Source organism: Ictidomys tridecemlineatus, chromosome 10 (assembly GCF_052094955.1).
Source record: "Ictidomys tridecemlineatus isolate mIctTri1 chromosome 10, mIctTri1.hap1, whole genome shotgun sequence".
Taxonomy (NCBI): domain Eukaryota; kingdom Metazoa; phylum Chordata; class Mammalia; order Rodentia; family Sciuridae; genus Ictidomys; species Ictidomys tridecemlineatus.
Window position 1 is genome coordinate 75,417,343 of NC_135486.1, and position 14,538 is coordinate 75,431,880.

General features: G+C 36.8%; 1 protein-coding gene across 3 annotated transcripts in view; it reads left to right on the forward strand.

The window, feature by feature from the left end:
* The window catches only part of Celf2 (CUGBP Elav-like family member 2), a 780,843-nt gene that overhangs the window by 376,780 nt on the left and 389,525 nt on the right, over positions 1-14,538 (forward strand). For all 3 annotated transcript variants that reach the window (XM_078023205.1, XM_078023206.1, XM_078023196.1), the window contains one exon: positions 14,193-14,228. Coding sequence is in view for 1 of the 3 variants with exons in the window: in XM_078023196.1 (XP_077879322.1) it covers positions 14,193-14,228 (36 nt within the window). In the remaining 2 variants the exon portion in view is untranslated. The remainder of the gene's footprint in view (positions 1-14,192; positions 14,229-14,538) is intronic.

Genomic DNA, 14,538 nt, shown 5'->3' on the forward strand with positions numbered 1-14,538 from the left:
ATTTATCATAATCTTAGCAAGGTGGTTTTGGTATAAATTGACTAAAATCCATGTAAAAATGTGAAGGACCTAAAATAACCAAACAACCTGAACAAAGAAGAACAAATTTAGAAGTCTAACACTGGGGATTTCAAGACTTTATCAAGCTGGAATGAATCCATGTGAATTGACATCAAGATAGAGAAATAGACTGAGGCAACAGAAAAGAAAAACTATATAAGAAAAGAGCTCCATGCCCATGTGGACAACTGATTCCCAAGAAAGGTGAAAGACAGTTCAGTGGAAAGACTGTGGGTTTTTCAACGGAATATTGAATCAAATGGATAGTCATAGGCAAATAAATAACTTTTGGTCCTTGCACCATATTAAATTGACTCAAAATGATCATAGACACAGATATAAAACTTTGGACTATGAAACATCTGGAAGAAAACATTGGTGGAAAAGTTTGGTGGTTTTAGATAGGCAAAGAGTTCTTAAAACCATGAGCCCAAACTGGTACATTGAACTTTGTCCCAAAAAAAAAAAAAAAAAAAAAAATCTTCTCTTTGAGAGACATCGAAGTCCAAACTAGGAGAAAACATTTGTTACAAATGGTACTGTACCATGTTCATGTCCACTCCTTTCTTGCATACTTGAGGAGGGTAAATACCCAGAAGGAGTTTAAACTAAGCCTTAACCCTGTTCCTACCCTGAGAAATCCATTTTACGTCCATATCTGTTCTCAAAATTCCTAATACATACATACCTTTTCCTTAGAAAGTGTCTATGCCTGAAAGAAATTAAATAAATGTTTATAGATCACTAAGTTAGAGAGTGCAACTTACAAGGTGGATTTTCTTAGTTTTGCCTTTCTCTTATTTTGGATTTAAGATTGATGAAGAATTTCATTTAGATTATTGTCCTAGTTTTGGTGTCTCCTGAACAAGTTTTTTGTTTGTTTGTTTTTGTTTTTCTAGCCATGTTTTGTTTTTTCTTCTCCTAATCATGTAGTGTAGAGTTGGATGAGCCTGGATTCAAATACACTTGACTTCTCTGAACTTTTGTTTTCTCATATAAAAAATGGGCATGATGATTAAGAACTGTATTGTGAAGAATAAAAGAATTATGTAAAGTGTTAAGCCAAGTGATTAAAACACAGTACATAATAACTGGTGGCTATTGATAGAATAAATGGCAGACTTCACGATATAAATTGCATCCAAATCTGTTTCAGTATTTTGAATATTGACAGCATTGTTAGTTAACAGCAAATTCTCCAACTATTAGTATCTTTGCCACTCATGATCTTTCCTTGTGAATGGACTCACTGTCTTGTCCATCCCCAGGCACACAATCACACATGGACGGTGTAGTCTTTAGTTGCTATTAGGGTTTGCTCTAAATTTGGTAAACTGTTAGGGAATCCCAAGGTTATAAAGCACTTTAAGAATTATTTGTTCTAACCACTCATTCCCAAGGTGCACAAACTTTGTCTAAGAAAATTTATTTCCCAGGACTTCTAATTCAACTAGATACTAGTGGTGAAAATATCCTTAATTTCCAGGGTTATATTATCCAATTTTCTTTTATCTTCAAAGCTATTCCGGTGCTTAATTTTCAGTTATTCCCCACATAAGTGGCAAAGACCTAATAAAAGCCCTTCTCATTGACTTCACATATTCAATTTATCAAGCCCTTTGCACCAGCTACTCTATTCTGAGGATTGATGATATGGGTGTACAAAGTGATCATATCCCTTGTCCTTCTGGAATTTACAGTCTAACATGGGAGACAAGTGACAGGCTTGAGTTGGAATCTAGTTTTATCAAAAAGTAGCAATTTCACTGGTCCTGATTAGGTTCCTATTGACCATGGGCTCCATGGGTTACCAAATGAAGAGGCAGATTTATCAAAATTCCAGGACTTCATGGTTCTGGAAGTAAATAAACAGGTAAATAATCAGAGGACTAGTTTTTCTAATATACAAAGTGGAGAATACACCTTTCTAATAATAGTAATGTTTTTCCCAACATCTTGATTTAAAAAAAAATCTTCTACAAGTAAAGCATTTCTTTTTTGTTCAAAGACACATTCTCATACATATATGCGTGCACACACACACACACACACACACACACACAAACACACATACATAAAAAGAGAAAAAATTTATAGCTTTCAGCAGACCCTGGAGATTTAAATACCAAAACCTTTAATTTATACCAATAATTCATATACAGCTATATGGGGTGAAAAAGGTTAATGATGGAGGTTTTTTTAAGTATATTCCATTGACTATAAATGGCAGATCTGACAGTTAAAATGAAAATTGTTCCAGAAGAAACTTTAGTCAAACTAATTATTTGAGACGTTATAAGGATGTATAATTATATTCTTCACCTTTTAAAAAAAGTTTTATTACAAATGTGCTTTTAAAGAACAAGTAGAGAAATAAAAGCTGTAATTGTTCTTAATTATAGCTAACTGTAATTGCACTCAATTGCAATATGCTGAATATCACCAATGGCTAAAGAAATCCTGGCATGCAGACAGTGCACCCACATTCATGAGATGAGGTATAGTTTTATGAATATTCTGTTATCTATAATTTAGCTCTTTTACTGTTGATTCCATTTCAGTTGGTTTTTCTTATTTATTTATTTTAGTGATTGTAGAGATATAATTGTCATCTGTGAATGTATTGAAGGTTGTAGATTTCATCTGGGGTTGGTTCAAATTTTGCATTGCCACATACACAAAAAAGCACATGTTGGAGATGGTTAAATGAGAGATTTGGACATGACCACCATAGCTGAATAGACTGGATTTGAATTTTCAGAGGTAATGATGAATACACATTTAATTTATCCAGTAGGGTCCAAGAAGTAACCTGGAAATTTTGGAGGATCTAAAATAACATTAGTTACCCTTCTGCAGATGTATCACAGAATAATGTTACTTCAAATGGGTAAAACAGTATCTATCATGAATGGGAGGATTTTCATCTACCCTTGCCCATTCTGCTAGAGGCTGTGCCTGCCTGTTCCAAAGGGCTAGATCCACATCCCCAGGCTGACCAGTGAAACTCTTGGAGCCCTGCCAGCCCCCTCTGCAAAAATAGGGCTGATGACACTATCTTGTTTCTCATTGAAAACTCCTAATTAAAATAAGATATATCCATTCTTGTACAATTATATCAAAACAGATTTTACTGGCATGTATAACTAAAAAGAACCAATTAAAAAAAGAAAAGGAGGGATTTTTAAAAGATAAGTAGACTATTGGAAAAATAAGTGGATTCTTTAGCTTTAGGGAAAAAAAGAACATTTTATTTATTATATGTTATGGCCATTGCCCTAAAAAAACACAAAGAACACCACAAGATTTTCTCAAATCACATGAGAGCAACCTTTATTTCTTTTCCATTTCTAGGGACAAAGGCTAAGAGCTTTCAGCTCTGTAGTGAGAGTCAGCTGTGATGCAATTTCTGGTGCATTTGTTAAGGAGAATAAAATAAAAATTCTTCCGCTGAGCTCCATTCTCTTACTGCTGATTAGAGGCCAAATCCAAGATCAGGAAAGCAACACCAGTGGCTATACCACACCCCAAATCCTTTATGTTAGGATATCTGGTAGAGGCATAAATAAATAAATAAATAAATAAATAAATACAGGTTATAACACTGAGAAGGAGGAAGTAATATGACTCAGCTAATCTAGAACATTACAAGAAGTTCAGGAATTAGAGTCCATATACCCCATCTCTTCATTTTTGTTTGTTTGTTTGTTTGGTTGGTTGGTTGGTTGGTTTTGGTTTGGGTCCCCCACCACCACCACTGTTAAATCACTCCTTCCCAAATGGATTGGATCTGTGGCTCTCAGGAGCCTCCTTCTCCTTCCCCCTCCCTCCTCCACTCCCCACCCCAGAGAAGTGCTCAAGTTAGTTCCTGGTGGCTCCCACATTGACCTCAGACTCTTCTTTGAAACAGTGGCTCTTGCATATTGGATTCTTGGTAAGGGGAATAAATCTAAGACAAATTATCCTTCCTGGTTATAATATTATCTGCTTTATTAGTCATGACTCGGCATTGGTTATCATGCCAGTGAAATTTGTCTAGATTTGTTTTATCGAAAACTACCTTCCCTCCCTCCCAGAGGAGAACATCTATGGGATAGGTGTGGATTAAGTCTCTCCTGTTAACTTAACAATCATGCATTCATTTGTGCAAGTTTTTATGGATGTGTCTTCCCTACCAGATGGTCAACCTCACAAAGGCTGTATTGAGTTCCCTGCTCTCTATTTCCAGCACTTAATGCCTGGCACATAGTAGGAGTTGTAGACACATTTGTTGAACAAATTAATAAATGTTCATGTTAATAATTCAGTATCAATGCCTGTTGGTTGATGGATTAGGCCATTAGTCAAACATCACAATTCAGGGTGGTATTTGCAAATCTCTTTGATCCAGAAATTATCAGGAGTAGAGATGATTTTCTCTAATTAAGAGGACTTATTGGTGATATTATTTCACTGGGAATTAATAGAGAAAAATTAGGCATTATTGCAAAATAGGCATTATTTAAAACAGACTTATCAAAAAGATTTTAATTAATATTTGTTTTGGTATTTTCCCTTAAAAAGCTTCTCTATGAATTGCTATACAGCTTGTCATATAAAAGCCCTGTAGTATTAAAGGCAGACTTCTGCTAATGAACTGATCCTGTCTCCCCATTGTAGGAGCACAGTATTTGTTGAAAATAAACATTTGCTTGTTTGGAGAGATCGAGTTTTGTTAACAAAGCTTTAATGAGACACACATACACAAGCTGGGAATGTGGCTTTGTGGTAGAGCACTGGCCTAGCATTCCTGAGGCCCCCACCATCACACATACACACACACATATGGGCACACACACACACACACACACACACACACACACACATACACACATACACACTTACAGACAGTAACAAAAAGAACAAAGTCATGTACATGTGCATTGTTTGGTGGGGGGGATGCTTTTACTTTTCATTTCTGAGGGTAGAAGTTAGTAAATGAAAGTTAATGTGCCATTTCTAGTCTCTGTGACTGTCCTCCAGGGCTGGTTACATTGGCTATTGCTGAAGTCTACCTAAGTGAGTTTTAATGAGCAGGAATTGTTACTAATGGCCTATTCAGGTACTGAGTAGATCGCATTATTTAACTGTGGTAGAATCACAGAGCATAAAGAGCATAATGATTAATATACAAACCCAAGTGTGCATGCAGCCTTATTCTTCCTCATCATGCCACGAGCAGTGTCGAGGACAGGGCTCCTTTTCTTAGGTGGATTCCTGAGCTAAGTGTCAAGATGACATTTGTAAAAGAAAAGAAAACAAAAACCCTTAATACCATCTCAAAGTGACGGAAGGGACTGCGATGCCATTTGAACAGTGGCTTCCCACTTACGGACAACAGTCAGGCCAGATGGGATCTTTTGCAGAGCTGATTGAGAGAAACCTTTGGCAATTGGTTTTCAAGACACTTGAGCACAGGGACATAGACAATGGCACGCATTTGTGACTGTTTTATGCCAAGAATGCTAAAATAATATGAAGAAAACTTGAGCCAATAAAATCTTAGCAAGGATACTAAATGGGACTCCCCAAATGCAGGACTATCAGAAAGAAGCTGGCTAGGTCAGTAATTAGATTTAATTAATCTTAATTGTGCCAACGCTTCAACAACCCAGATTGCATGCCTGCCTAGTATCAGATGCAAACCTCTTGTTGTGGACATCACCCAGTCATTCCTCCGTGTTTACTAGGAATTATGGTGGAGGGAAGGCCAGTCTCCTATGGTGGCAACTCCCAGCAGGCCTGGGCCTGGAGCCTGCCTGGACATTGATCAGACATTTCAATACCAAAAGGACACTGGGTAATGTCAAGACAAACTCTCCCTCATAGACTCACAGAGCAGGCTAGGCCAGGAATGTAGGCTGGTGCCCCTCCTAAAGCTAAGTCTGAAGGCAGGAGTGCATCTATGAGTCGGGTTGGCTGAGGCCGCAGTCACTTGCACACAGGAGTGGATTTGACAGGCTGGCTTTTGAAGTGATATGAAGCATCTCTTGTGGAAACCTACAATTTCCTAAGGGAGTTGGTGGGTTCATCCAAGGGTCTGGTTTGCTCTTCTGGTTTGTCAGCATTTTGAATATACAAAGTCAGACAGTCTTTGTTCTTTTTCTTAAACCAACGCATTACCTAGTATTGTCTGCTTCATGCGGGCACTGAGTGAATCGTTCCTAAAGAGAAGAGGGAAATCCAATAGTGCCAGGGAGAAAAATGGGCTTCAGAAGCAACGGTAGAAATGATTGCATTTAATGTGCTCCCGTCTTTACTGAGTTGCATCCTCAGAGATCCCCTCTGGGACCACCCCTATAAAACCATAGCTTCCCCAACCCTCCATTTTTACTCTACCCCCCCAACTCCCTTCATTCATCTTCCTCACATTACTATGTAAGGTAATAATCATTTGTTTGCTTGCTTATCTGTGGTCTCCCCAGCTCCCTTCTGCAATGTAAACTTCTGAACACTGAGGCTCTTTTTAATTGTCGTTCACTGCAGCGGCACAGAATCTGGAACGAATGGATGAATATATAATATGTATATAACATACCTGTAGCTTGTACATACTGAGCTGCAGAATGAGATCATGATTTAAAGCAGGAGATCTGGAGCCAGAATTCTTGGGCTCGTTCCAAATATTTATTCAGTTGACCTCAGGCTGTGTGGCCTCGGGAAGTTGCTTAACATTTCCCTCTCATTTCCCTCATCTCTTTTGTGGTTTAATAATAACTACTTCATACTTCATAAGGTTTTTATAAGGATTAATACCAGCCACCACTCAACCCCTAAAAATGGCCTTGAGTGGTGGCTGGTATTAAATAAGACCTCAGGAAATGTGAACAATTAATGTGTATGTGTGTGTGTGTGAGTGTGAGTGTGTGTGTGTATGTGTGTGTGTGTATGTGTGTGTGTGTGTGTGTGTGTGTGTTAACTGTAGATTTCAACATTTATGAATAAGTGCTCCAGGCTGGGCTCAATGGCACACACCTGTAATCCCAGCAGCTCAGGAGGCCGAAGTAGGAGGATCATGAGTTCAAAGCCTGCCTCAGCAAAAGAGAGGAGCTAAGCAACTCAGTGAGACCCTGTCTCCAAATAAAATACAAAATAGGACTGGGGATGTGGCTTAGTGGTCAAGTACCCCTGAGTTCAATTTCCCATACACCCTCCCCACTCCAAAAAAAAAAAAAAAAAGAAAAAGTATTCCTATCTGCACATGAACACACACGTGCACAAACAGATTTTGATGTTTTAATCATGAGAGTGAAAGTCAAAAAGGGATAAAAGTGGGAGAAAAGAAATTTAAAATGGCCAAAAGAATGAGAACATGGAGGGGAGAGACTAGGAACCACAGCAAGGGCATAGAACTGTGTTTTAGGCTTCATGAAACAGAGGAGAGACTTTAATGTCTAAGGTATTTGGTATTTCCCAGAGCTGCAGGTCACCATCTGAGAAAAAAAGTTAACTGTCCTGAGTTAATATATGGATTTGTGATGCCTTTGAGCTAACATTTTGTATTATTATGAAATGGATCCAACTTTCAAGGCTCATAGTTTGCTTCAGGCTGGGAGATCAATAAAAAAAGAAAGAAAAAAAAAGGAAAGAAGGAAGGAAGTAGGAGTGAGAAAGAGATGCTTGATTATAATTCTTTCACCCCTAATTAAAATAAAGAAAACCTCATGCCTTCTACAAATAATTTGAAGGAGAAAGAATGAAATGAATTTCATTTATTTTAAAGTCTTTGTACTTTTTGGAAGACTGAAAGCCACCATTGGAGAGAAACATCTCAGGTCTTAAAAATATTTATTGTGCTGACACACAATTAGCATGGGGGCTCATGTCCTCTGTTTCATAGTTGTTGGCTAATTTTGGAAACCTGTAAGCTGCACAGAATAGATGGCACGCTCTTACTTCACACTTTCTAAGAAAAGAACAGTTTGCATGGTTCAGGAATCGGGAAGGATAGGATATCTTAAAACAACGAGGAAGAGTGTCGTTTTAAGAAATCCATAAAAGCTGACATCACAGGCCAATGTTTAAATTTTAAATTAAACATTTAATTTAAAATCCAACAAATTTTAAATTAAAAAGGCTTTTTTAAGGGAATACTAACTAATCTATAAAAACAGTATAATATACCCAGGACATTTGACTGCTCTTGTCTCTTCTAGTTTTTTTTTTTTCCTTTGATAAAGTTGAATTTATGAAACAACTTCAAATTTGCAGAACACTGTCCTGTTGGTTCCCATTGATGATCACATCAGCCACCTTAGATCAAAGAGCAGAATTAGGGCTCCATTCTGAGAAGCAGATCCCTCCTGAGGTCAAAGGAATTGCCCAAGGATACACAACCTGCCAGAAACACACCCTGTGTCATGTGTCTGCTTCTTGGTCCCTGGACAGTTCTCTTTTCTGAAACAAATAATTTTGCTTTGTTGTTTCTTTCATCATTTTTCCATTCAATTTTTAGCATTCTGATCAAACTGATCTAGAAATCAAATTAGCTTCGTACTAATAAGCAAGGAAAGGAAGTCAGTACAATTAAATTCCAAATCCTGCTATCCCCACAAAGGTTGAGAGATAAAAATGAGTTGAAAGGACGAGAATTACCTTTCTATGGTCCTATGTCATTCACATTTATTTTGTGGCTAGTGTGTACCACCTATGCAAAAAATTTGAATGAGACATGATCTTTGACTTAGAGAAGCTTTCAGAAGTGGAAAAATAGCATCCACCACTTTGTTCCTTATATCATATCTTTTCCTGGAAGGATGAGGACCTGAATTCATCTTGGTGCCTCTCATAACACCCACCGTTGTGTATGCTGAACATATACTGAATACCCAATGAGTATGTTGGACATATAGATATTAGTGAATGAAGGTGGAAACAATGCTAATAATGGAAATCACCACCTACAATTGTCCAATAAGAAATGCCTGGTCTTTCTGTCACCCTCTTTAAATTTCCTCAACTGGGTTATCTAGGAACATTACCTAGGAGAAGCATAACATAATCTGCTAAGTGTATTTTCCTCAAGGGTATCTTTATAAAAGGTATAAATTCATGAAAGCAGGTGAAAAATTCAGACAGTTTATTAACAATAGTAAGTGGATAAAAATGAACAAAATTGTCATTTTTAAACGCTTAATGTTTTGTGATTTGCTAATCACAAAAATGATGGTTGGTTCATCCGTCCTAGCCACATTACTACAACATGATGTTGTGGCCCTTTTTGTTTGTTTGTTTTGATTTGTTCCTTTTTCAATATCAGAGGCATATGATCCAATGGAATTATCAGGTTTTTAGTAATTATAGATGGCAAGTAATGTCTGTAATTCTAACATAAATTTTTGAGGACACAGTTGTATAAGGTGTAATTTTCTCTTGCGAGTGCTGAATATGTGATGAATATGACTTTTTCCCCAGCATCTGTCTTTTGCAGCATAGCCAGGCACCACCTTTTCTTTGAGAGCATAGATCCCCTGAGTTTGGCATTGTCTTTGTTCATAGATGTACCCATAATTTGCCATTTTATTTTTTGAGAGAAACATGAACTTGAAGACACTTGTGAAAACCATGTCTTTTTGCCCAATATTTATAGTTGTCTTGTCCATAGACCTAGTTCAACATCAGTCTTTCTAAGTGTCTTTCCATTCTTTAACCTCTGCTTTGCCCATTGTCTCTTGTTCCCAGTTAAAAGTTTTATCCCTCCCACACTTCTGAAACTGTGCTTGTTGACATTTTATTTGTTCTTTTTAGATAAACATCAGTAGAGTGTATTTTGACATATTATATATATATGAAGTATATAACTTATTCTAATTAGGATCCCATTCTGTTGTTGTACACAATGTGGAGTTACCCTGATCATGTGTCCATATATGAGCCTAGGAAAGTAATGTCTGATTCGTTCAACTGTCTTTCCTATTCCCATCTCCATTCCCTTCCCTTCATTCCCCTTTGTCTCATCCAATGAACTTCTATTCTTCCCTCACCCCTTTTATTGTGTGGTAGCATCCACTTATCAGAGAGAACATTCAGCCTTTGTTTTGTGGGGGATTGGCTTATTTCACTTAGTATGATAGTCTCAAGCTCCAAGTCATTTACTGGCAAATGCCATAATTTCATTCTTCTTTATTGCTGAGTAAGATGTTATCGTGTATGTATATCACATTTTCTTTACCCATTCATCTCTTGAAGGGCACCTAAGTTGGTTCAAGAGTTTAGCTATTGTGTGTGGATGTGGCAGTGTCATTATAGTACGCTCATGTTAAGTCTTTGGGTATATACTGAGGAGTGGAATAACTGGGTTAAATGGTGGTTCCATCCCAAGTTGTCTGAGGAATCTGCATATTAATTTTAATAATGTTGCACCAATTACAGTCCTACCAAAAATGTATAAGTAAACCTTTTTCCCCACATCCTCACCAACATTTATTGTTACTTGCATTCTTGATAATGCCATTCTGACTAGAGTAACATTGAATCTCAGTGTAGTTTTAATTTGCATTTCTCTAATTGCTAGAGATGTTGAACATTTTTTCATATATTTATTGACTGATTGTATTTCTTCTTCCGTGAAGTGCCTCTTAAGTTCCTTTGCCCATTTTTTGATTGGGTTATTTGGGTTTGTTTGCTTGCTTTGGTTTGGTTTGGATTTTTTTTGTTTCTCTGGATTTTTGAGTTGTTTGTTTGGTTGGTGTAAGTTTTTTGAGTTCTTTGTCTACCTTGGAGATTAATATTCTATCTGAAGTGCAGATGCAAAGATTTTCTTCCATTCTGTAGGCTCTCTCTTCATGTTTTTGATTGTTTCCTCTGCTGTAAAGCTTTTTAGTTTGATACCATCCCATTGGTTGATTCTTGATATTACTTCATGTGCTTTAGGAGTCTTGTTGAGGAGATCAATTCCTAAGCCCCATGATGGAGAGTTGGGCCTAAATTTTCTTCTAGTAGCTACAGGGTCTCTGGTCTAATGCCTAGGTCCTTGAGCACTTTGAGTTGGGTTTTGGGCAGGATGAGAGATGGGAGTTAAATTTCATTCTACTACATATGGATTTCCAGTATTCCCAGCACAATTTGTTGAAGAGGCAATCTTTTCTCCAATGTATACTTATGATGTCTTTGTCTAGTATGAGATAACTTTGTATGTATGGGTTTGTCTCTGTGTCTTCTATTCTGTTCCATTGGTCTTTATTTCTGTTTTGGAGTCAATACCCTGCTGTTACTATAGCTTTGTAGTATAATTTAAGGTCTCATATTGTGATGCCTCCTGCTTCACTTTTCTTGCTGAGGATTGCTTTGGCTATTCTGGGCCTCTTATTTTTCCAAATAAATTTTATGACTATTTTTACTATTACTAGGAAGAACATCACAGGAATTTTAATAGAAATTGCATTAAATCTGTATAGTGTTTTTAGTAGTATGGCCATTTTAACAATATTAATTCTGCTTATCCAAGAACATGGGAGAGCTTTCCATCTTCTAAGGTCTTCTTTAATTTCTTTCTTTAGTGTTATGTAGTTTTCATTGTAGAGATCTTTCACCTGTTTTTATTTATTTTATTTTTATTTTATTTTTGTAGTTGTAGATGGGAAGAATGGCTTTATTTGTTTATTTTTATATGGTGTTAAGGATCAAACCCAGTGCCTCACACATGCTAGGCAGGTGCTCTGTCACTGAGCTACAACCCCAGTTCCTTTTACCTCTTTTGTTAGATTGATTCCTAAGCCTTTTCAAAGCAACCAACCTAGATTTTATAGAACAAGAACTTTTCTACACTTATATTTCTATCTATTTACATCACATTTAATTAAATTTAAAAATTATTATAATGAGTACCACAATCATAAACAGAACGGAGAACAAACACAAAATACTGTAGGTGAGAATGACAGGAACCAAAAGAAAACACATATTCTTAGGAGGGCTCATTTGCTGTGTTTTTTAGTGGGACTAGAGAACATTGGTTAATCCAATTCAAGTTTAGGAAACAGGTTTATTATGGACAATTCTATTGCTCGATTACAGAGTTTTGCAATTGAGAACAGTTTTGTCCCGGGTGGACACTTGTCAATGTCTGGAGATATTTTGAGTAGGCATAACAGAGTAAAAGAGGGGCGATTACTGGCATTAAGTGAACAGAGGACAGAGAGACTATTAAAAAATCTTAAAATGCCTAGTACAGAGAACTCTCTCTCTCTCTCTCTCTCTCTCTCTCTCTCTCTCTCTCTCTCTCTCTCTCTCTCTCTCTCTTTCTCTCTCTCTCTCACACACACACACACACACACACACACCAAAATAGTCTCTGGACCAAAATGTCAGCATAATGCCAAGGTTGAGAAATCCTGCTCAACTGTGATTTAATGGATTTATTTATTATAATGTATGAGCAACATAATTTTAAAAGATACCAAGAGACTCATAATATTAAAGTATGTGTAATATGGAAAGTAAAACCAAAAAGTTAAAAGATTAAAAACAAAGAAACAGAGTTGTACCTTAGCTCTAGGCTATCATTATCAGGAACTAGCTCTAAACATAGATCTAAACCTCAAGGTCACTAAGACCAGAAAAGTTCATTAATTCAATGCTGATAAACTGAGCAAATATTTATGGAGTGCTAATAAATATTGGTCTCAAGTGACAAAATGATAAATAATAAAATAAGCATTTTAAAAAGATACTTTTTTGTGATAAACATTGTAAAGGAAAGTTAAGGGGGGTTGGTACTTCTTAGCTGGGGGACCCACAATTGCAGAGTCTGCTTGGAAAGGGAAAATTCTGAGACAGACACTAAATTCTTAGAAGAAGTGAATACATCTGAAGCATTCAACAACATAGAGGGCAATGCATTCAACTCTGGTTTTGCTGACGGAATGGAAATTTTCTCCCCAAAGCCAATTTCTACAGCAATAAACAATGGAGATTTACTATTATACAATAACCAGGAAAGAATATTTCTAGGGGAGCTGAATTTATAATCATGCATTTTTTTTCAAAGGAAGTTTGACTGTATGGGAACCACCACTTCCCTAAAGTATCTAGGTACTATCATAGACAGTAAGTAAAGAGAGAGAGTTCTAGAAGGTGGGAGGGTCAGAGAAGAACAGGAAGTCCTTTATCTGGATGGACAAAATGAGTAAAGAGAATATTGGCTTAAAGCTGAGGCTCCCAACTAGGGTTAGGTTCAGGTTGAGGAAGGCCAGGAAACACCTGTAATCATATGCCTCATTTGTATGTATATGTATTGCTATTTTTTTCTTCATGAGGTGTTGATATCTTTAATGAGAGTCTTCAAGGGGTTATATGACCCTAAGAAGATTTTATACCACTGTCCTGAAAATTGCACCTTTAATTCCTCAGTCCAAAATTGAGCCCTCCTCTGCTACTTAAAAAATTAATATTGCCAATCAATATAAAGCCTCTGTGTCCTCCTCTCACCAATTCCTCTCCTATTTCCAAGAACTCATCTCTGATTGAAAGACAACATGTGGCAATTAGGGGGAAAAAAAACTAGTTTTGAAATTGGTCTTTGGTCATTTTTATTAATTTGCCATAGGGTCTTTAATTAGTGAATTTCCCACTATTTGACTGTCTTCAGCAGTCCCAAATGGTAGAACATTATCACAAAGAAATGAAAAACAGACATCTGTTACCCAGAGAATTGCAGAACGTGCCTTCCTAAACCTCAAGTGACAGATCAGCATGAGGAAATACCCCCCAGAGGAATCTGTCCCTAAATGACCCTGGGAAAGAGATTATAGGAGCTTTAATCACAAACACCTAAAAGGTAGTTGGGGGAAGGGGATCCTCTTATTTTCTTTCTGGATATTGTACATTTTTGAATTTTCATGTTTTGAACTTAACTAAGTTCAATCACCAGAAAGCAGATATGTTGCATGTGTATAAAAATTTCCTTTGAAATTAGCCATTGAAAGGTTCACGGGAATTGATCAAAAATGTGCTGAGTCAGTTTTTAGTTTCTGAACATCTATATGTACAGTATGTTCTTCAAACATATCTTGGTACATTGTATTATATGATTAAACAAAATTTTATGTTACCAAAATGAGCTTAATTGTGCTTGTCTTCTTTTTCTCTGACAGAGAGACTGCCACAGAATTAGCTGGAAGTCCACCAAGGTAAGCAAGCTGGTTTTGCTGCTTCTGTAACTTGGGAACTGTACAGCCCTCTTGAAGAGAGCTTCTCATTTCCTCTTCCTCACATCTGTCACTTGTCAATGCTAAAATGCATGAGTGAATCACATGTAAGTGATGTCACCAAAAAGTAGTGATGCTAACGTTCATTACTTTGAGCTTATATCACATAGTTGGAGATGTATATGTGAGCTATGTTTGCCCTATCAATCATAAAGATGTGCACATTCCTTTATTATACCCATGAAAACTAGCAATGTGCAGACACTTGGACATGTTTTTCCCCCTTTCATAT